This window comes from Poecilia reticulata, linkage group LG9, assembly GCF_000633615.1.
Source record: "Poecilia reticulata strain Guanapo linkage group LG9, Guppy_female_1.0+MT, whole genome shotgun sequence".
In the NCBI taxonomy this organism is placed as follows: domain Eukaryota; kingdom Metazoa; phylum Chordata; class Actinopteri; order Cyprinodontiformes; family Poeciliidae; genus Poecilia; species Poecilia reticulata.
In genome coordinates this window covers 1,842,084-1,867,583 of record NC_024339.1, presented here as the reverse complement: position 1 = coordinate 1,867,583, position 25,500 = coordinate 1,842,084, and the positions used below count along the sequence as shown (strand labels likewise).

The 25,500-nt window shown below is 40.6% G+C and overlaps 1 protein-coding gene across 1 annotated transcript in view; it reads right to left on the bottom strand.

Moving 5' to 3' along the window:
* Positions 1–25,500, bottom strand: part of unc5db (unc-5 netrin receptor Db) — a 227,829-nt gene that overhangs the window by 66,749 nt on the left and 135,580 nt on the right. Inside the window, exons 4-7 of the mRNA XM_017306901.1 lie at positions 24,384–24,487; positions 10,851–11,031; positions 9,963–10,096; positions 7,015–7,025 (exon numbers count right to left, since the gene is read on the bottom strand). Of these exons, the coding sequence (XP_017162390.1) occupies positions 7,015–7,025; positions 9,963–10,096; positions 10,851–11,031; positions 24,384–24,487 (430 nt within the window). The remainder of the gene's footprint in view (positions 1–7,014; positions 7,026–9,962; positions 10,097–10,850; positions 11,032–24,383; positions 24,488–25,500) is intronic.

Below are 25,500 nucleotides of genomic sequence, written 5' to 3'. Positions count from 1 at the left end.
AGGAGCTGCAATGCACGTAATGCTTGTGTGCTTTTTGCGAAGAGCGTCACTTTAACTTTATTTAGTTAGATATCTTTTACATTTCAAAACCAATGTGTCCAAAAATTAGGATTATTATTATAACTCTTCTCATACTGCATGTGACCCTACACAGGTTTAACCCCCAGAGCGCCACGCCTTGTTTGCACAGAACGTATGCGTTATGTTATGGCCTGGCAACAAAAGTGAGCTAGGAGTGAAGACAAATGCCATGCAGCCATATTTACAGAAAGTAGATGTTTTTCTCCAGCAGCTACACATGCAGGCTTGGTGTGGCAGATAATGCACAGCGAGGTGTGGTGGGACAGCCTGAGACACATTTCTCCTCATTAACCCCTGGGCCTGTTTATATAATGAGATTTGATGCGAGGCAATGAAACCAAGACAGCCTGGCGCATGCTAATAGMAGCGGATCTTCCTCTGCGCTCCGTCATCTGATCAAGGAAGAGCTCATCATGCTTAGCTTAACAAATACTGGGCGACCAGATGGCGCCGGCGGACTTCTGGCAGCGGTTGTGATACCCCCCACCTCGGAGCGGTGTGGGTGGTGGAGGAGTGGGCTCTTTTTTCTTTGTGAATTTTTTCTGTGGGTTCGCCTCACTCTCCACGCCTCTTGCGGTTTTTCTCCTTTTTTTTATTTAAAATGCTAGCGAGACCGCTTGTATGTTGGGATTGTGTGAGCGCAGCGAGGCTGACCACGGCTGTTGTGGAGCGAGTGTATAATATCCMCCTGTGATGCTGTGGACTGTGTTCGTCTGTCACCAGCTAACCAACAGTGTCAAACTGAAATCTGCCAAACTTTGTTGTTGGGTTCTCAGCTTTTATTTCCCATTTTTACCATCAGCAGCCCCCAACTAAAGCTCCTGCCTTGTTCCAACTGGTTTTCTCTCCCCAAAAGATCCATCACTCCCTCACCATCACCTGCTTGTTACCTCTGATCATGTGGCCTCTATCCTCTGTGTTTGTCCTTCATTCAGGCCAAACTTGGCACAAAGTTCCAAAATGAAACTGGCTTCACCTGCCAAGAGATGTTTATTGCTGCCTATGCTTCAACCTCMACCGCTTCTTCCTCCTCCCACAGTGACACAGAGCGATGCTGACAACAGAGCAGAACCGGGCTTCCCTCACTGCTGTGGACATCTTGGAGGCGTTCAGGCAGGTTTCTGGGAACACCAGACACCGGCCTCCAGCTGTCGGTGGCTCACCGGCTTCCTGACTGTCCGGCAGCAGCAAGTGAGGCTGCGGAGCATCTTCACCTGCACAGTGGGCAGCCGTGTCTCCCCASTCYCYTTTCCCCCTGTACACAGCAGCTGCGTTTCCATCAACTATAAAATTGTGCAAATTGAAATTATGAAAAGAAATTCACTTACGGGAAATACWGCAAGGAGGTTTTTCAGACATATTGAAACACTTTTCTCACATCATGTGTCATGTGATCAACAGCCGGATGTTGCTGCTGGCTCCTCCAGAGCTCTCACAGCATCACACAGTTCATAAAGAGCTGTTTGTCATTAGTAGCTGTTCCCAAGTAGGCGGGGCTTGTTGCTCCAACACCTGAAGAAGAAGCCGWYRTCTCCTCTGATTGGCTGATAGWCGATGAGCGCTAGCAGCACCATGGCTGAATTATGAACATATTTCATATAACTGTTTATATCCATCGCTGCCATGATTTTTAATTACTTATCACATGAACAAGCTTCTTCATGTATGAGCTTAAGTGAATAATTCCTTAATGTTGATGAAAAATGTCTTGTTATATGAGTAACAATCTACATAGGAAAATGAACATTTCATTGCAAAAACATGACATAATTTTGGTGAATTTGAATCTGGTAAAGCAGAAACTTTGTTACTCGAGGTGCTTTGGCAAAAACATTTATAAACAAATTTGATTTTTTTCTTACTGAAATGCAAAATGTATATTTATTTTTTAAGTAGTGATTTGGATTAATCACTGCTCTGAATAGGTTTTTGCAGCAAATGACCTTTTTTGAGTCTGTAATTTCTCCAGGGTGTTGACAATTATTTTAATAATTGATTCATCTGATTAGTCATTTCAGTCCTACTTTATTCATGGTTATGTTTTGTACAACATGCCAAAATAAAGATATTCACAAGCTGAAGTTTTTCTACATTATTTATATCCTAGTTATTATTTCTATATTGTGATAAAATCCGAGGTGGCACCTCAAGTCATTTTCATTTGCATGTTGCAATTCTAACTAGACATTGTGCCAATRGATAAACATTCAGTCATATAGCATAAAACTCCCACTCATCACTGTTATTGATTGGTGAAATTAAAGTTCAACCCTGAAGAAAAACTTGGATCAAGACGATTATTTATGTAAACTCATAAAGATGATAATGTAACAACAGTTTTCAAATGTGAGGTGATTATTGAAAAAAACATTTAAACATATACTACTTGAAATTTTCCTTTCTAAAAATCAATAACGCTTTAAGTGCCTTTCATTGTGTTTGAACATTGCATTTGGCTGTCATGAATATTTATTATGTATACTGTGATCTAAGAGTACATCTGTGGAGGCTCAATGATTTGCATACAGCATAGACCTGATTTCATATTCAGTGTCAGGGCCAAAACATGTCCAACCTAAACTCACAGTCCAACCAGCTTTATCACGCACAAACAGAAGAAAAGGTAGATTTACCACAGCTATGGTAGAGGACATAAGGATATGCAGAGGATATGTTAGTGAAACATATCTTTGCAGTGCTGATACAGTAGTTTAAAAACAAAAACTCAAACTTTGATCATTGTTAGTTTGTTTTTTTCCAACACAGTTCTGCTTCACTTACCATAAATATGGCTTAAGGTCATCCACTAGTTTAGATGAACTGTTCAGTAGTKAAATCAGTACAGATTCATTCATTCAACTCCAGATAGTTGCAGTTAAAACTGCAACCCAATATTGTGTTGCAGTTTTCTTTCATTACAGAAAACTAGTGTCAACATCAAGGAGCTGCCATCAGTATTAACCCTGGAAGTKTGTGGTTCTCATAATGCGACGCTTTGTGTGAAATACCTGCACGAAGCAGAGCATTTATACATAAGACTGTCTGCAGCACAAAGTTTGATGGAAACAGGCAACTGTGAGCGAACAATAAACAATAAAGCAATAAAAAAAATCTAAAAACAAAGTGTTAATTCTGAAAGAAAGAAAGAAAAAAAAAAACAACTTAAAATATATTTAAATATATGACCCTCCAGGTTTAGGTTTGTTTTGCCTTGTGTCATATTGAGATTCACGTCATGAGAAGTCACTGTGTGAAACTTTACAAAAACTTATTCTATGATATGAAAYGGCTTAAAGTCATCCACCTTAAGACAGAGGCACATGTTTTATGTAAACTGAAATTGKTTTTTGAGGAATACAGAGTGCTGCAGCTGTTAGCATAGTTGCATTATCATACACGTACTTATTTGTAAAATTCTGAGGAGATTAATTAAATATAATTTATAATAAGGCTCTAACACTGAACCACTGAATTATTTCTGGGTGAACTATATATCTGATTAAACGTGCTGAAAAACCCCCCTAAATTTAATCAAAATAAAAATACTATTACACTTGCAGGTAGATTTGTGCAGAGATTTATCAAATACCATATTAGATTTAAACACACTATCAGCATCGTCTCTCTCCAGAAGCACCTTATTGCAGAATGTTGGCCTGAGGCAGAACATGCAAAACAAGGAATTCTTCATCAAACATGACAAGCAAACCCTCACAWCCACYTCATATATTTGTGCCGTTTTAAAAAATTGTTTCCTAGGGCAAATGTTCTCTCCATTGGACAAGTGTTAAAAAAATATGTCCTGCCTTCAGTTCATGCCTGAAAGTGACTTTCATATTATACTGGATCAGATACTTTGATTGGTCAGCATCTTTTGCTTTCAGCTGTCTGATGGCAGCGCTGTGATAACCAAACAGCAGCTCAGCAGGTTACACTGGCTCTACTTCAGTCACCCCGATCAGAATATGACTGATACCACAACAGGTGTCAATCATTATTAGTGGTCAGATGAAGCCAATTATTAGCCAWATTATGTTGTTCTTATTATAAGGCATAATGAAAACAATGACCCAGATAAATAGACATTAACAAGWCCTTGATGTCTTATTGATGTTGTGGACAAAGAACTTAAGCGTAAAGTTACTGTAAATTCTTTGGCCATCTTACCAAGCTGCATGTTTAAGATTGCAGAATGTAACTTTACATATATACTGTAGATATGAGTTTTTTTTTCCTTTTTTTTTTTTTTTTTACATATTTGTTAAAATTATCACCATGTCTTGACAGTATATGGCAGATAATCTGAAAGAAATCAAGATCCTGYGTCTTCTCCCAGTGATTTAGCCTTGCTTGATGGCTTGATAGCTTGATGGTGGATGAACACTGTTCCTGTAATGGTAAGTTATTTCTCTGCCATTAGCATGTTGAGCAGTGCGTACACAAGCATGAATGGGAGCATCTAGAGCCTAAAAGTTGCATACTGTAAATAATCCTGAGGCCAGTGGATAGAGATGCAACATTCTTTTAGTTTTCAACTAGTTGTACTTCTACAACAGCAGGTCATTTTGGCCTTGTGTTKTGGATCACTGTTTTATTTTAGCATCCAAATCCACCTTTTTCCAATTACCAGCCATGAAGAAAAGCTCGCCGAAACACAGACGCCCCCCTAAAACGAAGCATCACATTAGACACAGGGAGAAGGAGCAGGCTRGCGCAGGCCGCACATGTTTGGTAGCTCTTGAACATTTATCTAAATCAGTAGAACCAAAGCGTGAGTTTTTGGAAGATTTTGTCGCTAACCGTGTCGAATCAAACAAYCCTTTAGGAAAACAGAATAAGCCTTGTCGTTTTTAGAGAAGCACTGCAGCGGGGGGTGGTTAGGTGGAAGGGCTGGGGGTGGGGATGGCTGTCAGAACACAAGAGCTTAACACAAAAAGACTGACAATCACCATCTTCAATGGAGATGTCTACGGCTGATAAGAGAGATGAAAAATGAACAGTGTGCAAGTCTGCACATGGTTTTACCATCTGTTCCACGTCTTTACGGGAAATATTCTTCAGCTGAGTTCAAATCAAAAGCATTTTATTTCACAAAATTGGCTCTTTTTTGTTTGTTTGTTTTTTGTTGTTTTTTTTTAACATAAAACACCACATTCATTGTAAGTAATGTTCTTTTCTTCTTAAAGAAAGGGACCAGGTAAATACTTTTAACTACCTTCCCAAATTACTGCTGAACATAAAAAGCATTGAATAATGTGGAAGTCTGCCTACTGTTTTAATCATTTTATTTCACTCCATAAATACATACTTTTCGCATGGCTAAAAGTATAGCTAGAATGGAAAAAGTGTGTTTCATAAAAGTGAAGACAGTAAAGGCAAAGTTTGTTAAAAAAAATAAAAATAAAAACAGATTACGTGAAGCCCTAACCAACTGAGATGTCAGAGACAAACATAAATATGAAACCAAATTCAGTCAGTCTGGTACAATCCAACTTAGTCATATTTCCCTCCGAACTGATTAATTGGACCGGTTTCAATGACACACACACACACGCACGCGCACACACTCAGTTTGTGTGAGGATGACTCATGTAGGTAAATGATTTCACATGTGACTCATCTGCAATGATAACAGCAGCWACAAAATACCTGGTTAACGTTATTATCTGTTTTTAGGCTTCAGTCATTGTTTCTTCATGACTTTTGACGAGTTGCTTAAACACCTTTCAGAAATGATCCRGCTTGCATAATCTTACAGTAGCATGACACTCACAGACACCTAGGGACAGATAATTACAAGATACACAACTTTCCTAAATGGACCCAGATTGTGAAAGGGTAGATATAAACTTTTCAATTATAGATAAAAAAAAAAAACTAGAGAGATAAAGATTCTCAATTTCCAGCACTTTTTCAGCTCAGTTTATGCTTTGATTGACATCTGAGAATGACAWCACTACCAGATCTAGTGGCTCTGGTTGTGAGTCAGAATAGAACTAGTTATTTATCTTGGTTGCTAACTMTCACTAGCGAATATAAGAAAAGGTTTCCTCATGTCAGCTGGTCAAACACCGAAGTAACAACCATATGTAATTTATTGAGATGTAAACTGCTGAAGTGTTTGTAAATGTTTGGTTGGAATCCATATTGCATCAGATGTTGAAATTGGGAATCCTCTGCAAGATCTGCCGTTCCTGTTACAAATTCCAGTCTCAGCGTTCCTTCTTCTCGTTTTTCCCGACTCGGAGCTCAGACAGTTCCACTTCCGAGTGAAACRACAAGGTAGCATTCTGAGCCCACATGGTCGGCCTTACATCCTGCGAACAAAGGCTTGGAATCCTCAGTTTTTCTGATCCAAGTTCAAATCCCTGATCCAGTTATTCATTCACCACATTGACTCCTTTAYRCTCTGTGCTACTGTGAAATGAAAGACACTATTTTTAATAGACTCATTTACTGGAACCCCTCCAGGTGAGAAGTGGCACACATCATGGGATTGTTAGCAATTCATCAAAGAACCAACACAAAGGAAAACAGCCAATCACAGCTGCACCTGAGGGAATTTACCCTAAACATGAATATTTCTGAACTGTCAGACTGAGTGACTGTAAAAACCCAGACATGCAGAGGAAAACAGGAAAACTCCAAACTTTTCTCTGAGGTGTCAAGMCTGACCACTCCACCATCCTGTTGCTGATTGTAAAAAKACACATTTAAAGGTGTTTGCTGATTGTTTCCTTTAATAAAAGTCAATAACCAGTTTTGTTAAACAGTAAGCATTATGTGTTTTCCAGGCACATAGTGCCATTTTATAGCACAGTCAAGTAACTATGTTACCTTCAGTTGGCATTAAAATGGTCTATATTTGAAATATGACAGAAGAAATTTGACTTTGTAATGCCTTGAAATTGGGTTTCTGTCTCTTTAAGAAACTCCTGCTCTTTCTGAAACTCCGCCTTCAGGAAGTCATCACAACATGGCTCCTCCATCAACCCTTTGACAACATTTTTTCTYTTTTTAACTAGCATTGAACTGAGAAGTAGCTCATATGAGCTCAGCCGATGCATAGTTCCACCAGGTGTTTGCTAATTGCTGCTGGCTAGTCTGAAGGAGCAGAGTGGTGAATTCAGTGTTTTGCACAGCTGAATGGTTGCCATGGGAGATTAAAGGATTTCTCAAACATGCATGAAAGAATCAAAGCAACACTCCAGGTATGTTTTCAATGAATGGATAACATTCTAACATGATGCAGAGCTCAAAAAAGTACATTTTACATAACACCGCCCCTTTAAAGACTTATGGCTTTTCTTGGTCCACCACTGTTGTGTTTTTGTTTCTTCTGGTGTAAGTCAGACAAGCAAGTACAGTGAGTCTGAAAGGCCAATAGGGGGCGATATCAGCTCAGAGGTAGTAAAGCATTMACCTGCAGCTAAACGACACATTTCTGACATATTTTCCTTGCAAATGTCCTGATATAACAGACTCTCAGATCAGAGAAGCAGACAGATGGAAAGCATACTTGCTGTGCCTTGACAGCCGTTGACTATACTTATTCATAAAACTTTTTCAATTGACCATGTCTGCTTGGAGCTTTGTGAAAATGTTCATATAGYTGTTACTTTCAGTTTTTATCAGCTCCTGCCCGGACGCGTTCCCCTCCACCGTCTCTGGCAGTTGGTGTATAGGCCTGGGAAACTAACACAAGGGTTTTCCTGCTGCTTTAATGGTTTAAAGGCTGTATAGATTTCACAGGGACACAAAAGCTGAATAAGGCACAACAGAGGAATGATTAAAAGAAAACAAGGGAACGTTTCTGTTCAACTCCTGGACTCTATCTTTTTTTATTTTTAAACAATCCAGTTTTTTAAAAACCCTTACATATAACTTGTTTCAACAAAGTTCATTATTTGTACTCTTAATAGTCAATGGGAAAAGAAGAGGAAACGCCTCAGTCTGATGCAGCCATTGCCGACCTTCTGCATCGTCTCCCACATTCTAACTATTGTAAGAYGTCTGGCTCTGTTGCTTCCCGCTGTGTAAGTTTCGTTGCTGTGCAAGAATTTGAAAATGAAGTCTTGACTATGATGTGCTTCACTTCATTTATAATTTCATAATCATAATTTTCAGCCATTACATCCAGATTTTCCAGATTTTTCTGGTGGAGTTATGACATACGTCTCATGTTAATAACAAATAAGTCGGATGAAATGCGACACAACTGTTTAGACTGCAGACGCTTTGAAACATATTGCATAGCTATCCGACTGAGTTCCACATATGGAAGTGGCTCAAATCAGAGTTTTTGGAGGTGAACCGATCCTCAGTTTGGATCGGTTCACCTCCATTTGGATCGGTTCAGACCTGCATCTGAAAAAGTCAGATGTGGGTTGCGTTCGCCTGCTGTGTGAACTCAGCCTAAGTTTCTCTACATTTGCTGCTGAGAGACATAAACTCGTTTAATCGAGTCCTGAAGCTTCTTCTACCTCTCCCTGTGTATCACACRCTGCTATCCTCTCTCAACTTCCTCTAATCATCTTAACTTGCACAGTAAATCCCTTCGTGGTTTTGGATTCTCCTTGGTGCAGCACTTCTCAGTCCAGCACAATTAGGGACACGGTGAGGTCAMCACTTGATCTGTGTCTTACAGTCTATAATATTGGTCATCTGTAATGCTGCTGAGTCAGGATATTGAACTCATTGACAGAGACTCATTTACACCCCCACATGCTTCTTCTGACAACTACACACCTTAGTGTGTTTGATTTTAATTTGTTGTGTCAGACCAACACAAAGTAGAACCCGATTGTGAATTGAAATCACTRTACAACATCCAGTAACACAATTTCAATTCCTCTGAATGCTAGAAAGATGTGGGAAAATTGACAATAAGGCTGAATTTGAATTGTGASCRTCAGTTCATTGCTTTGTAAAACACTTTTTAGTGCAATTACTGCCACACCTCTTTGGGACACAAGTCTCAGTTCTGCAAATTTAGGCAATTAAATATTACCCATTTGCATAAATATTACCCATTTGCATAAATATTACCCATTTGCATAAATATTACCCATTTGCAAGCGATTCCGTTACAAATATGCATAAAACTTTTTGTCAATTTTGTAATTGAGGTGCTTCCATTAAAATGAAATGCAGTTCATTTTTTTCACCCGAATAATTATAAAAAGACAACCCATCCTCCTCCTACCACTTCCTGCCGTCTTATTTGTCTTTTCCAACAGTAGTAACATCCGGTTGTTGATCATGTGACTTGTGATGCAAAGACGGTGTTTCCATTGCAGCTTTGTGAAACACACTAATTCCAATAAAGCCGAAAAACCATCTCATCCCGAARCAAAACCTTTTTGTCAAAAAGTTTGTTTTAAATTGCTGTRTTTCTATTAGGATAGTAAGTTATGGTAATTTCAATTTGCGCAATTTTAAGATCAATGGAAATGAAGCTTGTGTTTACTAATCTCAATATACAGGTCTTCTTACAGATTTCCATTTGAGTTTGTGATTTAGACTTTGACTGGACCAGTTTGACATGTGAACCTGGTTGGTGAACCTCCAGGCCWGTCTCACGCCTGTTCCAGCCYGACAGGTCTTCTTCTAGAATTTCCCTTCATCCATTTTATCAACTCTGATTAGCTTGAAGTTCTTTAGTGAGGAAACGTATCTCCACAGCATGCTGGTACCACCACCGTGCTTCCCTAAGAAATGCTCTGTGTTYGTTTTCCTCCTCACAMACGTTTTCCTCCCATTTTGTGTTTTCTACTGACATGCYGCGGATCAAACCGTGCATCCCGGCTTCAGTTCATCTTYGCTGAAAATCAGAAGTGGGACTAACTTGGGCAGAGYGCGTTGCAAGTGATCTTCTGCACGGACATGCCCTCGCAGAAAGCGCCTCCGTTCAGCGGCGCCGGGTTGGTGCAGGTCCTGGAGCGTTTCTGGATGCCCCGTCCACACGGCACGTTGCACGCCGACCACTCCGTCCACAGCGACCAGCCGCCATTCACTGGAGAAAGTTCCAGCAAAGTTAGAAAAGAAAAGAGAAGCGGAAGAAAAGAAAAGAGTTGAGTGAGTGCAAAACAACACGTGCTCTTTTTCTCTTCCAGAACTCTGACATACTCTAAAAACTCTAATAAGGGTTGGAGCTGTTAATGATCCTGCGGGCTCCAGGGCGGCACAGGGCAACAATGCATAACAGCGGGAGCAGATTGCTGGATATACGGCTCCCTTTTTCTTAATTGGCAGCTCAATGTTCTCTGCTCTTGTATTAAGATAAAGCCGTGGAGCTGTGGAGAAAGCCATTAAGCAGAAATGCCATTTCTAAAAGCGACAGACTCAAACAGCTTGACAGGTTGGAATCGACCACTTAGCGCCGTGACTGAAGCCCTTTACTCTATGATCCCAGTTTATTACGTGTTGGGGAGCTAAATCTCGAGCAGCGCTTTGAAAGGGGGCCGAACTCGAGATTTCCGCAAGGCTTCAGGCAAGTAAATAATTAACAAGCAACACTCCCTTTAAATGAGATTAAGACACAGTGGCTTATTTCCTTTCATACAGCAGGCATTGATTTTAAATGAGAGGCAGTAAATTGACTCGTTGAATAATGCATTCGCTGAAATAAAGAGGAAACGGCGCTCTTCAGCTGAAGCCTCAAGATGGGATTCTTAATCACTGTTGCGTAAGGTTACGGGAAGCCAAACAAATTGATCTAATGTGCCGTGTAAACATTGTTTCAGAGCGACGGGTTGTTACGGCCGTACCGTAGACGATCACAGGCGCCGTGGCGCTGCGACGCTTCGCTACGATGTTGCTGGCCAGACACGTGTAGTTGCCCGAGTCGGACAGGCGCGCCTCGTTGATGATGAGGCCGGAGTCGGCCCGGGTGTCCATCTTGTCGTCGGTCAGTGAACTCACCAGCTCGTCGTTTTTCAGCCATTCCACCTGCAGGTTTAAAAAACAAAACAAAACAACAAAAAAAACATGCGAATGAGTTCAAATCGCGTCGCTTTATGCCGTTTATGACGTCCCCTCGTCCTCTTCTAAATAATAAATGATGGATCACAACTAATGGAGCCTCCTGTATTATTCAGACTATTGAGTGATTTAACAATAAAACAGATAAGAAGGCAGCAAGACAGAGGCTATTTTTTATTTTTTACAAATTACAACTTCAGATCGCCTATAGCTTGTCTTGGAAACAAGTAAAAGAAATGTGCTGTCATGTTTTTTTCAGTAGGATTCTATTCATAAGCAGAAACAGAAGTGAATTCAGCAATTGAGCTCATTTTCTTTAGGATTTATTTGCTCTTCTGAAGCTTTTCATAACCAGGTAAGTTGAGAACAAATTCAACAACGACCAAAATATCATGCAACAGAAAACAAGTTTGTGTCGTTAAACAAACAAAAATTCCAATCATATTTATACTGAGTAAAACAGAGGTGTAAAAAAGTGGCTCAGGGGCCATTCGCGGCTCTTGGACTTTTTTTTGTGGCCCCCAACTGCAGTTCAAGAATGATACAAATTCATTTATTACATTGTTTTTTATTTGTCATAAGTGCAAAAAGTATTGCTGACATCATTTTCTTACAATCTGAACTATCCTTTTCAGAAAGAACCCTTTTAAAATTATGTTCTTTTTTTTCTTGATCATAATTTCTCTAAGAACACATTGTTGTTCCTGTCTTCAAAGCGTTAAATAAAATAACACAAGCATAAGGAAGTACTTCTGAACTACCAAAGACAGTTCCAAGACTTACTTGGCAGAAACGTAGCACACTTCAATAAAGAAGCAGAAAGTGTTTAAGAAAACTGACACAGCAGGAGGAAAAATAGAAGCGGGGAAGTCTGGAAAAACGTCTTCTGACACAAGAAGAGTGTGTAAAGTATTTCCTTGTAAAAGAGTGTTTAAAGCAGACTAAAGCTGGCTCCCAAAGATAAATATTCTTAACCATTTCTATTTAAGTCTAACTTCTTTGGAGAATATTGCCAAAAACAAGCAAACAAAAAGAAACGTTCAACAGACCTGAGTGGTCATGTTAAAACTTGAAAAAGACACAACAGGTAATGCTAGTCTGAAATGATTTTTCTACTGATATGGCAACATTTTATTTTTCTAAATAATGCAAACTGGGCCAGGGTTTGAAGAATCCTGATCCTATACGAGCTCCTCCCAGCTCTCTGACACTGACATCATGCTGGCTACCTCKGAAACATCACATAACTCATTCTCAGATCACATTGACGTGAACACATTGCTCATGTTCAAGTCGTTGCATGCAGAACTGCTGGTCAGCTGCGTTACAAGCCCTCCCCCTGCTGATTAGTCCCAGTGGGCGCGGCTCCACCACTATCTCCACCTCCATTAGGCAGTCAGGAGATGCACTGGAACCAATTACCAGCACCTGAGAGGAAAACTAATTGGGAATTACAAACTTAGTGACGCTTTAGTGGTTTTAGCCTGGTAAGAGAGCTGCATCGCTGCACTTGCAAATTACATTTGTAGCATAGCAGAATGGGAAATGCTGATGGATTTAAAGGAAGTGCACTGGCACTGTTTATAATGATCAACACTTTGTCTGGATGCAAATAGGAAGTGCTGGTGGGCATATGGAGACGGCACAGACAGAAAAGATGGGCAGGAGAAATGACAGCTTGCAGGTATGCATTATACTGGTAAAGATATTGGGTTAACAGTCCATATGATGGAATTTAAGAGTTCCAGTCACATCCTTGGCCATAGGTGTATAAACTTAGCACAAATACCTGCAGACAGCATCTGTGAGAGAATGGCTCAAGCTAAGAAGTTCAGATAATCCCAATGTGGTGCTGTGATAAGAAGCCGCTTGTGCAGTGAAATCAGGCTACATTTACACGAGACCATTGCCTGGAAACTGCTGGTGTTTTCGAATGTTGATTGGGAAAAGTTCCACGTTTAGACGGCACCGCTAAGACACCCTGTGTCAGTTGTATTTGACATACCAGGCCACTATACGGCGCTGTGACTTTAGAATGACATCACATACGCTGTTGACACTTAGCTTCCACCTCATAATTAACAGCTACCTCCAACAAAGTGCTCAGATAACACGTAATCCTTGTCAGGAATTGTGCTAATCTGAACAGGTTAAGTAGCAGCTCCGTGTAAATACAGCCTTAGTCACAAAATTTCTTTACAACTACAAATTCCAAAGTTAAATGGAAAAGACACAGCTACGAGGGAAGGTACAACCAGAGAGTGGGGTCATTGCATGCTGAGGGCCACGGTGGGAAAGACTTGCTAATTTTCTGAAGTCGTTAGCAACAGACCTCCAAGCTTCAGACAAGAAGTTTCTATACAGGAATCCAAGTTTCTTTGGATGAACTGTCTAACCAGATTCCTAAGTTTTTGTACTTTGTTGTCTGATCAAAGATCGTTTCATCTGCAGTGGCGAAGACCAAGTTGAGGGGGCATTTAGACTTTTATGATTCCAAATTCAAAAAGGCATTTTGGAGCTTTGCTTTGGAGACTGACAAGAGCGTTTCAGGGGATGGACCAAAACCATATGGTGTTATTAGCTTATACATACACAGCACCTTTACTAACAACTTGTGAAAATCATTAATATCAATGGAGAACAGAGTGGGGCCAAGGATGGGCCCTGTGGCACACCTTTGGAACACAGTATAGCTCAAGAGCAGTGCATAGTAGGTGATGGAACAGCTCTTCATGGCTGTATCCAAGCCTTACACACCAATTGGTGAAAGGTAAAAGCCACTAGACTCTTAGAGATTAGTTCTATGAAGTGAAGTGAAACCCTGAGTTTTTCTGACTACATTGTGCCAAATGGAAGGTTTGGTGGAGGAATAGTCATAACGTTTAGGGAAAAGGTTCTTCCAGTGAAAAGAAGTCTTAATGCACTAACACATTACAGAGAATTTCATTCTTCCAACTGGGTGAGACCTGTTTTGGGACATTTCTTTTCTGCTCCATTATGTCTGGGCATCAGTGCAGAAATGAGGGTCCAGTAAGACCTGGATGAACAAATTTGGTGTAGAAGTTTGACTAGCCTCAGCCCGACAGAGCACCATTAGAAATAATTAGAGCKGGGGGCAAGACCTACATCGATACTAAGTTAAAATTTCTGACATTTAACATTTCCACTTCAGGTTCACAGATTTTTCCGGTTTCCTTCCACAGTCCAAAAACATGACTGTCAGGTTAATTGGCCTCTCCCAATTGCCCCTAGGTGTGAGTGTGTGTGTGCATGGTTGTTTGTCCTGTGTGTCTCTGTGTTGCCCTGCAACAGACTGGCGACCTGTCCAGGGTGACCCCCTCCTCTCGCCCGGAACGTTAGCTRGAGATAGRCACCAGCAACCCTCCCGACCCCACTGAGGGACAAGGGTGTAAGAAAATGGATGGATGGATGGTTCGCAGATTTTAATATTTTTRTGAGCATGGGTATCCGGCCTGGACGGTGCACACTTGGCTGGTTTTCCAAGCGCTCTGCTGCTGTTGCAACAGTGATGTGCAGTGGGAACAAGTTCTGGACAAACATATCTACAAGAATAAATTTATTATTTACATTTTTTTCCCAATTATTTCATTAGATGTCAAATGTCATTCCAAAGAAAAATAACTGCTTATGATCAATTTATGACTTGCTCTGCTTAGCAACGGTTTGTGGTCTCAGAGTTAAATCAGTAACTTCCTCAGTGCAAGACAGAGAATTGGTCAGTCATGTCTACATGCATTTTTGATCATGAGCAAAAATAGAAAACAGTCAACTAAAATAACAGTAGGGCAAAAACATCAATCATCACCCATCCATCCTGGAATTCAAAAATAACTATCAGCAATAGAAAAACCCCATACTGTTCTGTCATTTTTATCAGTCATTTCAGCTAATTATAGCATGCATTGCCTGGCTGGAATTGTCTCATTTTCAAAGGTGATGGGTAGACTGTAACTATGTTCCCCACACCGTCTCAGAGCAAACTTAGAAGCCAATCCTCAAAGGAGTCTCGATTCTTATCTACAATTAAAAGACAGCCTTGCACCGGGGTTTCATCAGAGGTGGAGCGTCGTGCGTCGATAAGAAGGCAGAGGAGTGCGGGATAGAGTCTAATCTCTCATGATTAAAGTCATCCGTCTGGATGGGTGGCACGAGCCGTGCTGCCCGTCCACACCCTCTGTCTTTTCAGCTGCCCCCCCTCTTTTATGCATTTATTTCTCTTTTATCCACAGAAATCTCTGACTTGAAAGAGGCAATTATTGTGTGTCATCAGCAGGCTCCTCTCAGTCTGAGGTCTGCCTGCTATGAGCAGCCATGGATTCGTCATGAAAAGATTCATGAGGCAAAAAAAGTGACACACAGAGCAGGGAAGCAAATAATTGATTAACTTCTGATTGTTGATTAATGGTTTTTAGATTGAAATGAGTTTTATTTGACTGGGTCAAAGATGGTGGTAGGAGTTYGTCCCACAACCGGTGGGTTGCTGGTTCAATCCCTTCTCCATTTGCCTCTGTCGTTGGTGAATATCAGCCTCTGTCATYGTGTCCTTGAGCAAGGCATCTCACTCCCCAGATCAGGGGGCCCGGTGGCAGCAGTACATGGTAGCCTCAACTGTATCACATTGCCCCAGCTATCCAGCTAAGATATCCAGTAGCTTACCATCATCAGTGTGTGAATGTGTGTCAGAATGTGCTGTGAAGCACTTTGGGGTCCTATAGACTTGATAAAGCGCTATACAGGTACAGGCCGTTTACCATTTAAACAAATACCATCCTCTAAAACCTTCTGTGTTGTAGTTTGGCCGCCAACCAGCAAAAGGCGCCGCTGATCATCGTTAAAGTGAAGGAAAGTGAATCTCTAAACAAAACTGGTTGTGGTTTATGTGGTTTTGTATGAATCTCGCTGTGATCACTTCCTGTGCATTAAGCCCATAACAGCATGAAGCTTCACTCTCAGCACTGATCGAAGAGWGTCCAGACAGTTTAGAGCTGTGTCACAGTCTGTCCACTTTGACACTGAGTGTAAAGTAAAGTCTGCTCTTCTGAACATCTCCCTGTCCATGGCGGACTAAATATTTCAAATATTTCATTCTTTTCATATTTTATTTTTCAGGTCAATAACCAAGAGGTTCCTGTTTTGATATATTGTATAAATATGCAAGTATATTAATGTGATAAAACAAAATTTTAATAGTTTATTCAGTTAATTTTTAATACAGCTGACAAAACAACGTTAGCTGTGGTGGCGCAGGGGTAAACACAGCCCACATATGGAAGTCTGAGTCCTTGACGCGGTTTGAGACCCGGCCTGATGACCTGCACCGCATGTCTTCCCCTCTCTCATTACCTCCTTTCCTGTCAATTTACTATCAAATAAAGGTCACCAGAGCCAATAAAACCATAAAAAAAAGATATGCTTCTTTTTTATGTTCAGCTTAACATGAAAACTTTTGCATATTATGGAGTCCACGCTCTTGATACAAGAAAACTTGTTTTATCAAAAAACAGCTGCTTGTCAATTAAGAAAGTCAATTGAAAGACTAATCGATACTTAATTGATACTTTGATACTTTTAATACTTAATCGATACTTTGCTTCCCTAATATGGAGATATTAGGAGAGAGAGAGAGACAAGGGGGAATAGATGACAGGGACACAAATTTGCCTGTGCAAGACAGTGGATGTGAGAAATGAATTACCTAATTGGCACATTTGTTTCAATTAGGACGCGGTCATCAGTGTCAGCATTGACAGAGGAGTTTCCAGCGGTAGAGCTTCCTTTTGTGATTTCATTACCCAGACCTCCCCTGAAGGTCGCCTCTCCCCCCGGCCCGCTGCGTCGGCGGGGTCCTCTCATCAGCTTATGCACACGAACACAGCTCATCCAGATGACATTTGCCGATGATTAGATGCTGAAAAATGTAGCGGTTGACGGGCAATTAGAGGACAGGGGAGCAAAGAGGGCGAGCGACACCGCCGCYGCCCTCAAGACTTATGAGGAGAGACCTGATCATGACCTCTGTAACTGATGCATTCTTCGTGCTGCTCCCGCGCCTCATCGCCCCCGCCCAGGGCGTCTGGCGGTCACTCAGTGTCAAGGTGTTGCAGGAAGAAAAAGCATTCTCTGGGGCTGGAGGGAGACAAGTCTGCTGAGTCATGGTCAGGCATTAACTCTGATGCCATCGGCAAAGCATGCCCGGGCTGAAGAACTTTTTAATTGCAGAGTGTCTCATCAACGCAATTACACGGATTAAGCGCCTCTGAGAGCAGCGTGCTCTGGGACCCGGGGACGCCGGCGGGGACCTACTGAGCTGCATATCAGAGGCAACGCTGAGGAGCACAGATCTAATCCTCTTCACGCATCTTCCCCTCCACTAATCAGCAGTAGGGGTGAAGAGAACATGCGTAAATCTGGGATGGGGCTCTGACCCAACTCTGCTCTCTGTGCGCTCAAACAGCAGGCCTGTCGGTGGCAGGTGGAGTCTGGGGGAGTTCGGCTGTTCTCTCCTGCTCCAGAGGTTAATCACAGGATGCAAGTGACGCACAGAGGGAAGTGGATGTGTGTGTGTGTCACGGTCCTGCCTCCCCGTTTGCTTCCCAAATGTCACCTGTCTTTCCCTTCCAGCGCTGTGCCACTGCATTACCAGCCCGTCTCAATCTGTCTTATCTTAACCAGGTAAACAGAGGGAGCTTCCGGGCTGGGATTGCTTAATGCAGGTCATCATCGTCTCTGGGGGAGACTCTCTGTGACCTATGAGACGAACAAAGAATCTGCACCCAGGACTGTGTYGTACAGAGACGGTGGTTGGGATGGAGGTTAATGGTTCCTAGTTATAAAGCAGCGGTTCACAGTGTCCACTGAGCTTGGGCGTGCTTCRCAGTATGTGAGCGTTTAGTTGATTCGCCGCCTTTGTGCAGTGGCCAGGTCGGTCTACCTCAGCTACTGTAGATCAAGCAGGATTCCTCTCGGATTAAAGGCTTTCATTCAGGGAAGTGGAAATTGGCTTCTGGTTTTTGCTTCTCATTTCACACTTTCTCCCTGAGAATCAACTCAAAAGAAACTCATTATACCGGGGTTCTCATGGCTTCCTTTCTCCCACAGTTAAAGGATGTGCTCTACATTCACTCTCAGAAATGTGTGAAGTCAAAAGAGCTGTTTGGCWGGAGTGGAACCAAACCGCAAATAATCGACTCGAACATTTTATTAACTGCGGACAAATTACACTGTCTGCTCTTCAGATACAATTGAGAATTTGAATGTCACACCTAGCGCCGACACAGTTTTGTTTGAAACATTGGCTGTGGATAAGCTCTAAAATGGATGTGAGGGTATTTTGCTTTCAGTGTCTGAGCGAGCAAGCTTGGATTGTTCCAAAGTATGTGAGAGAAAAATATACTGGCTTAATAACACTTTAACATGTAAAGTAATTGTTGTGAGGATTTTAACTTCACAAAAAGATTATGGGAGCAAAACCAGAAAACAACAATAAAAAAAGTATCATTTTTGCATCTAGATGCTGGTTTTAAATCCGGAAAGCTTTTGATGAGGCACAGGTCTGTTGAAGCATACAGAGAACCAACAAGTCTGCTGAAACAGAACAAAATGAATGAGTAAATAAATAAGAAATTAGTAAACAGAGCAGAACGATGGACTACAGTGAACACGTTCATCAGAAGCACTGATGCTTTTAGGTRGAACAAGTGGAAACAGGATATTTTATTTAGCTATAMAATTTCTTGTTTTTTYACAGYATTTTATGTTGCTCGTTACTCTGTATTTGTATTTATTCTCTTTTGGAACCACATTTTTTGGGGACTTCTTGTAGCTTGGAGAAAGAATGACCGATAAAAATACCTTTTTAAAATCTATTTGTGTTTATTATTTGTTCATTTTTGTGCCATTGTTCGTTGTTTAGTCTTGTTCTTGTCATCTTGTGTGTGTGTGTGTGTGTGTGCGTGTGTGTGTGTGTGTAGGTGTGTGTGTGTGTGTGTGTAGGTGTGCGTGTGCGTGTGCGTGTGTGTGTGTACACTCATCCAGGTTTGTTCCATCCCAATTGTGGTTGTAAGCTAGTGCTACACTATTAACTATGTCAATTATTCTGTTACTTTTAACTAATTCAAAGCATAAATAAACTTGGGGGGGTGAGGTTTTTTTTTTTAAATGCTCGATATTCTTTTGCGGTAAAATAGTTTTGTAATAATACTTCAATAATTACAAATTACACAAAACAGACAACTAAGAAAATAAGTTATATTTTGGATGGTACATCTTTCCATGGGACAGATCCTTGTTTTTGTTTCTTTCAAAAGGTGATGGATATTAATATATTGAAAATTATGCAATGTTTTCCATCATGTTCTTYCTGTAAACTCTTAATGTCAAAATGTATAAAGAGATGTTATTACAACTTTTATTTTATTATTTCCCATTGATTTTCTACTGGGGACAACTTTTGTACCTCTACTTATGCAATTGTGACATTTCTTATCAAAATTCATTTATAAAACGACTATTGTTCATTGGGAGGATTTTTTTCTCTGTTTTCATTTACTTCTATGACTTCTTGGATATTTATTAATTTTTTTCTTTATTCAAAACACACCAATATGAATGAATATGAGGTAAAAGTTTATTTACCTTCATAATCCCCAACAAGTCAAATAAAACTTTWGACCCTAAAATCAGACTTAACACAAAGGTAAATAAAATAAAACAAAAATAACTTAACATTGACTTTATTATGATTGCATCTGAAATATTGAATCAAAAAGGTGTCCATTAAGACTGACATGACCTGTTTGTTTTCAAAGTTGATTTCTTTTGTTATAATGTGATAAAAAAAAAAAACTAWACAAAGAGCATTTAATCAAAAGCAGAATAAATCTTCTACCAGAAATAACGAGTGCAATCATGAAGGAGCTCAGGATCAGGCCGTATGCTCTAACTCTACATCACACTGTCATGTTGCTGATTTTGACATTAGCTGTCATGAAACACTGTGCCATGAATATTTCACTCAGGCTCGAGGACTCAAAGCTGAACATATTGGATATGTCATTAAAGTGTGATCAAGTGTTATTACTGTCAAACGAATTCATAACAGCATCATAAATAATTCCATTAGAAACTGAGCTACAGAAACTAATTTAGTCTTAAACAAAGCATATGGTGCGATGACGACTTCCAGACCCAGCAGAACCGCCGCAGCCATGTGGCTAATGTGGAAATTGATGATAATACCCATTAAGGATTATTATTGATGGGAAAGATAATAGTAGTTGGGACCTAACTTTATGAACATGTGGCCCAGCAAATTTTACAAGCTACATGTGGTTAGGCATCTGTGCAAACGTGATGGAAAATGGCCTCTGCTGAATAAGTGCAGCTGGTGGAGCTGCTATGTCGCTTTAGCCGTTTACTCTGGAAGGAAGAAGTGACGTCAAGCAAACGCCACCTCGACATTTGGCTTATAAATGTAGTAACTATGTCAGCACATCGTCTGAAACTAGAGCAGTGCAATACTTCACTGCTAGTACAACATTTGAAAGTTTTGTGCATTCCATTTGAAAAGCATTAAAACTAATATGTTTAAGAATCCTCATTTAACTGTTTTGGGATTTTTCTTTTTCCTCCAAAACTTCATGTTCAGTCAAGCTGGACATTTTTTTTTACTCCATTTCAAACACCTATGAAATGGTGTAAAAAAACACAGCAAATGCTAATAAATCATACCTCAACAAGAACCGCAAAAAGCCTTCAGCTTAAGTCAAGTTCTAACAAATGCAAACTATGAAATAACTTGAATTGACAGTGGCTTTATTTCTTACCACAACATTGCCATTTGGAATTGAAAAGTTGGATTTATTTTCATATTAGTCTGAGAGTTTAAGCAACTCTAACACTCCCACCACCATGCCTTATGAGGCTWCTATGTCRATTTCAGAAATGAGCCATAATAAACATTTAGAAATGAAGGTGTCGTTTCCTAAGAGATGCTCTCTGGTTAGTTTCTTAGCACTTTAGAATGAGTCACACTAACTTGAAAACACTGGATCTGACTGATCTAGTGGAAGWGAATAACTGGGGAATACTGTTCAGTTTTCTATGYGTTACTCTAAGATTATTTTTGAAATATTTGTCATTCGTTTGTGATCGAGGATCCAGATTCTGTCTTTCAGTAMATCCAGACTCGTGTCATAAAGACTCCAGATCTGACTTGGTAAAAATAAAGTCATTTTTTCCCCAAAAGTCTACATCTGTCTGTATTATTTTTATTTCAATGTTGATGTACATGTATATTTTTTGGCATGAATGACCCTTTTTCTATTCTAAAAACAAATAAATGGATTCTATAACAGTTTGGAACTTATGTCAAGAGATGAAAGTTAAAAGATAACAATTAAAGATTAAATTAGGCCTGATGACAAACAAGTTTAAATTCCTAATGAAAAACRAAAGGAACCAGTCAKCTAAACGTTTGGGTCTCAACAGCACATTAACATTTTCATCATCACTGGCTGAGTAAGAAGCCATCATCACCGTCATTCAGACGTGAACTTWGCATGTCCTAATATTAATTTCTGTTATTACTTTTTAGAAGCTTAAAGCAGGCTATGAGTGCACTGAACAGTGCTGTACACACCTAATATCCTTTTACACTTGTGCTTAAATCACCAATCCCAGCAGACATTATTATTCATCATGCTGAAACTTCTGGATCCTCAATAAAACATTTTATGCAAATCTGAGAGTAGAGCTAGAAAATGACACTTAGGAAGCAAAAAAYGTTKAAAAGTGTTTCTTTCCCCGATCCTTAAATTCAGCTGAATGAAGCAGTGCCTCGGGTAAATCCATAAATAAATAAAAGTGCYGAAGACAACTTTTCTGTTTGAAAGACAGGTGAAAGTGACTATAAACAATAMAAACCTGAAGTAATGCTTGGACAAAAAGCTGCTGTTACAAAACTGGAATCGTTTCTGTCAAGCAAGTTTCAGAGCCACTTGACCTGTAAAGATCAGTTCATCGCTTCTGAAGTCATGGTTGTGTTTGTGTCCACAGACACTGGACGAATATGAAATGTGAAAAATATCCTCAGATTTGTGGAATACTGGCGCCTGGGCGAACTTGATTGGTTTGCAGCTTCTCCATATAAGGTGTTTTCTACTACGAGAAAAGATTCTTCAAGCACAGTGCTGACTTTTCTAGTTTTGCTGAACGTTGTTGTTGTTGTGCTTCTCTCTCTCTCTCTCTCTCTCTCTCTCTCTCTCTCTCTCTCTCTCTCTCKCTGTCTTTGCATTCTGTACCATCTGGGARTCCTTATGGTTCACATACTGAAATGCTGGTTCACAAAACTTGTCAGCATGAATAGAAACACCGTTTCTTCTGGTATATATGTTGTTTTTTTTTATACGAAGGCGGCCATATTTAAGAGCTAAACTTTAAGCAAGAGCAGCAGATCAGCAGAATCAGTCTTTACTGTAAAATGCCAAACAAAAGGTTACATAAACGCATCAACATAAAGGCCACGTTCGTTCAGAGCTGAGAACCGTCTGTTGTTTCAGGGTCAAATGATTGTAGCTCTAAAACTAAAGAGAGATTAAAAACATTTGTCTTAATGGTAGATTTTCTGTCATAAAGTAAGTAAGTAAGAATCACATTTCCAACCACAGTTACATCATAAGACTGATAAAGGCTAAAAAGCGACAGTCTTCTGCTCAACCTGCTAAAGAAAGTCTAATAAAAGGTTTCGGGCTTAGCTTATGTGATTTAATTTAATCAGATASACCCTAGAAATCAGCTGATAGGAATGTACCAATCATTGAATCTAGACTGGATAAAGAAAAATGTGGCATTATGATAAAACTATGGAAAATGAATCATGCTGGTCATTTAACTACATCATCCATTTGATTTCGATATTATTAACATGGACGCTCAGCTGTCAGCAGATCACTGTGATTTCCTGCTTGCATAAACCTGGAGACTTTAAACCAGAGAAGTAAAGAGGTAGAGGAGCAGAGCCTGCTGCTGGCAGAGCTCCCTTCGTTTTCCTGTGACTGTCTCTCCTTTCTGTAGCGCAAACATTTAGAATTTGTTTGATGTTTCGAGGGAACTTAAAGTCTTCCTCCAGGAGGCATTTTGTTCTGGTTTGAATCGGCGTGAGAAACACGTTCGCAGGATGAAGACTTAGGAAGAGGTCGGTCTCGGCCGGTTCCCTCGCAGTACATGAATGATCCAGCATGGAAAAATGGAGGATTGATGTCATTCCAGCCGCAGCGCGGCCCCGCAGAGGTGGTAAAAATAGTTGAGCGTGAGCCGAACTGAAGGAATCACAATCTCCCATCTAGTCCTTTGTCAACACAAATGAGAGCGGTCACAGGAGACGGCAGTGAATAATGGAAAGAGCGTGAGCCAGCGCTCCCCGGCCCCGTCCATTTCAGCGCACCTCCTCCATGAAATATTGAGATGGCAGCCATGAGCGCGGCCGGTGTGAGGTTTCAGCTGCGGCGCGACTGCTGCTGCAACATGAAAGTGCACACGCAATAGAATGTGAGCCTGCGGTTTGGGTGTGTGTGTGTGTGTGTGTGTGGGGTGGGGTGTGGGTGAGGGTGAGGGTGAGGGGGGGGCAGCACATCCACTGTTTGGAAATAATCCTTGTCAGCAGTGGTGTAAAGAGGGGCTAATGAGTCTCCAGTCACTCACAGTGGAATCAGTTTGTCCGTGCGGTTTCCACTGGTTCTATTTAGGGAGGGTTTGCTGGAACGCTCCTGTTGCTCTGAGCGTCTTTACTTACAGGACAGGAGTCACAGACGGCATACTGTAATTCACATCACTGTTTTCCTTTACAAATACGTCTGCCAGCTAAAGTAGGAAGTATTTATTTCTATGAACTATGAAGATCTGATTGTAGAAAATGTAGAATCTTTTGGAAAATGAATTTTTTTTAAAAGGAGCATTCTAATTGGTGGAGATGTGTGATACTGCAAGTAAATACAGGGCCTGTATCGCCAATACCAATATTGATACTTTTGTTGAATTTTGATATATCATCAAACTTATGATTTTAGGTGTTTTTGTGTGTTTTTTTCCTTTGAATTAAAGGATCCAATATTCTGAAAGATCCCTTTTTTTTCTTTAAACGATCCTCAACTTATTGGTGAAAAATAACATGAAGGGAAACTGGCGCAGGACATTGAATTCCCCGTCAAAGTGCTACAGAGTCATCCTCCAGATCTTTCCTGGAAGCTGGAGGAGCACAAACTTCTCCAGCTTCAGACGGATCCACGKAGGGAACGCCTCACCTCCGCTGCTGGCACTCCCTCTGGAGGGCGACAGTGCAGAACGATCATCCCGTTGATGGGCACCTCCTTCCCCTGGGGGTCCTGCTCAAAGTTTTTCCTCAGATCTGTGTGGGGAGATAAGAGGCAGATGTCAGGTGTCACTGTTAGCCTGGACTTCAGCTCCAGACGGTGCAGCACCAGTCCAGTCCCATGGTGCTTTGCAGGACAAACCCCATGTTCAAGGTGACCTGGTGAGGGATCTTAGTCAACCTCTAATGACATTTAAATTGGATGCTTTTCTCAGTCCTGACATATTATGAACAGAGTCCTGTGTGTTTAGAGGTCACAAAACCAGAACTCAGCTCGGAGATAAGTGCCAAATAAGTGCAAATACAATGACATGCAAAACCTGCCAGATAAGGATCTTCTTTGTTCACAGCATTTGATKTTTTTGCTCTGCTTCCAGTAAGTAAAAACGATAAATTCAATATGGAGGAGGGCTTTCAGGTAACCTCTGACATCTTTGAGTGGGAGTATTGGTTTTAGACACCACAGGCTGAGAATGACTGATTGAGTCGAACTTGATTAGGCGSCATTTTGTTTAATGCTGATCAACCGAATTCAGTTTATGTTGAGAAAAAAAAAATCAGCTCAACTGGCTTTTACTATCTGGTCCAAACTGAAGCAGAAACTGCTTGTTCAGAACGCTCCTTTTCCTATCAGAAGACAAACACTGTCAGAGAGTTTTGGTGAAAAYCAGTCAGTAAGTGATTCTATTTTTTTTTATCTAAGAAGTATRTTGTTATGACCAATCTGAAAACATGCCAGGCACACACTGCCTGAGCAARACATAGCATCAGTGGATCAAAGGGACTGAAAATATCCTTTCCAAATCTTTCACCCAATTGAACTGTTGGTGTTCTCACAACATGGCCGCCATCACCGCTGGATTCAACACAGAATGCCTTTCAGGCACATTATCATTCAGTGATGCGTTATACACCAGGGATCATATAAACCATAAATGTTTTTTTTAATGGCCTGACAAAAATCTGGCCTGGTTTTACAGCATGTCCCCACCTTGGTGAAAACTTTTCCCTTTGTGGTGAAGAACTCAGTAATTTCAACATTTCTGTAA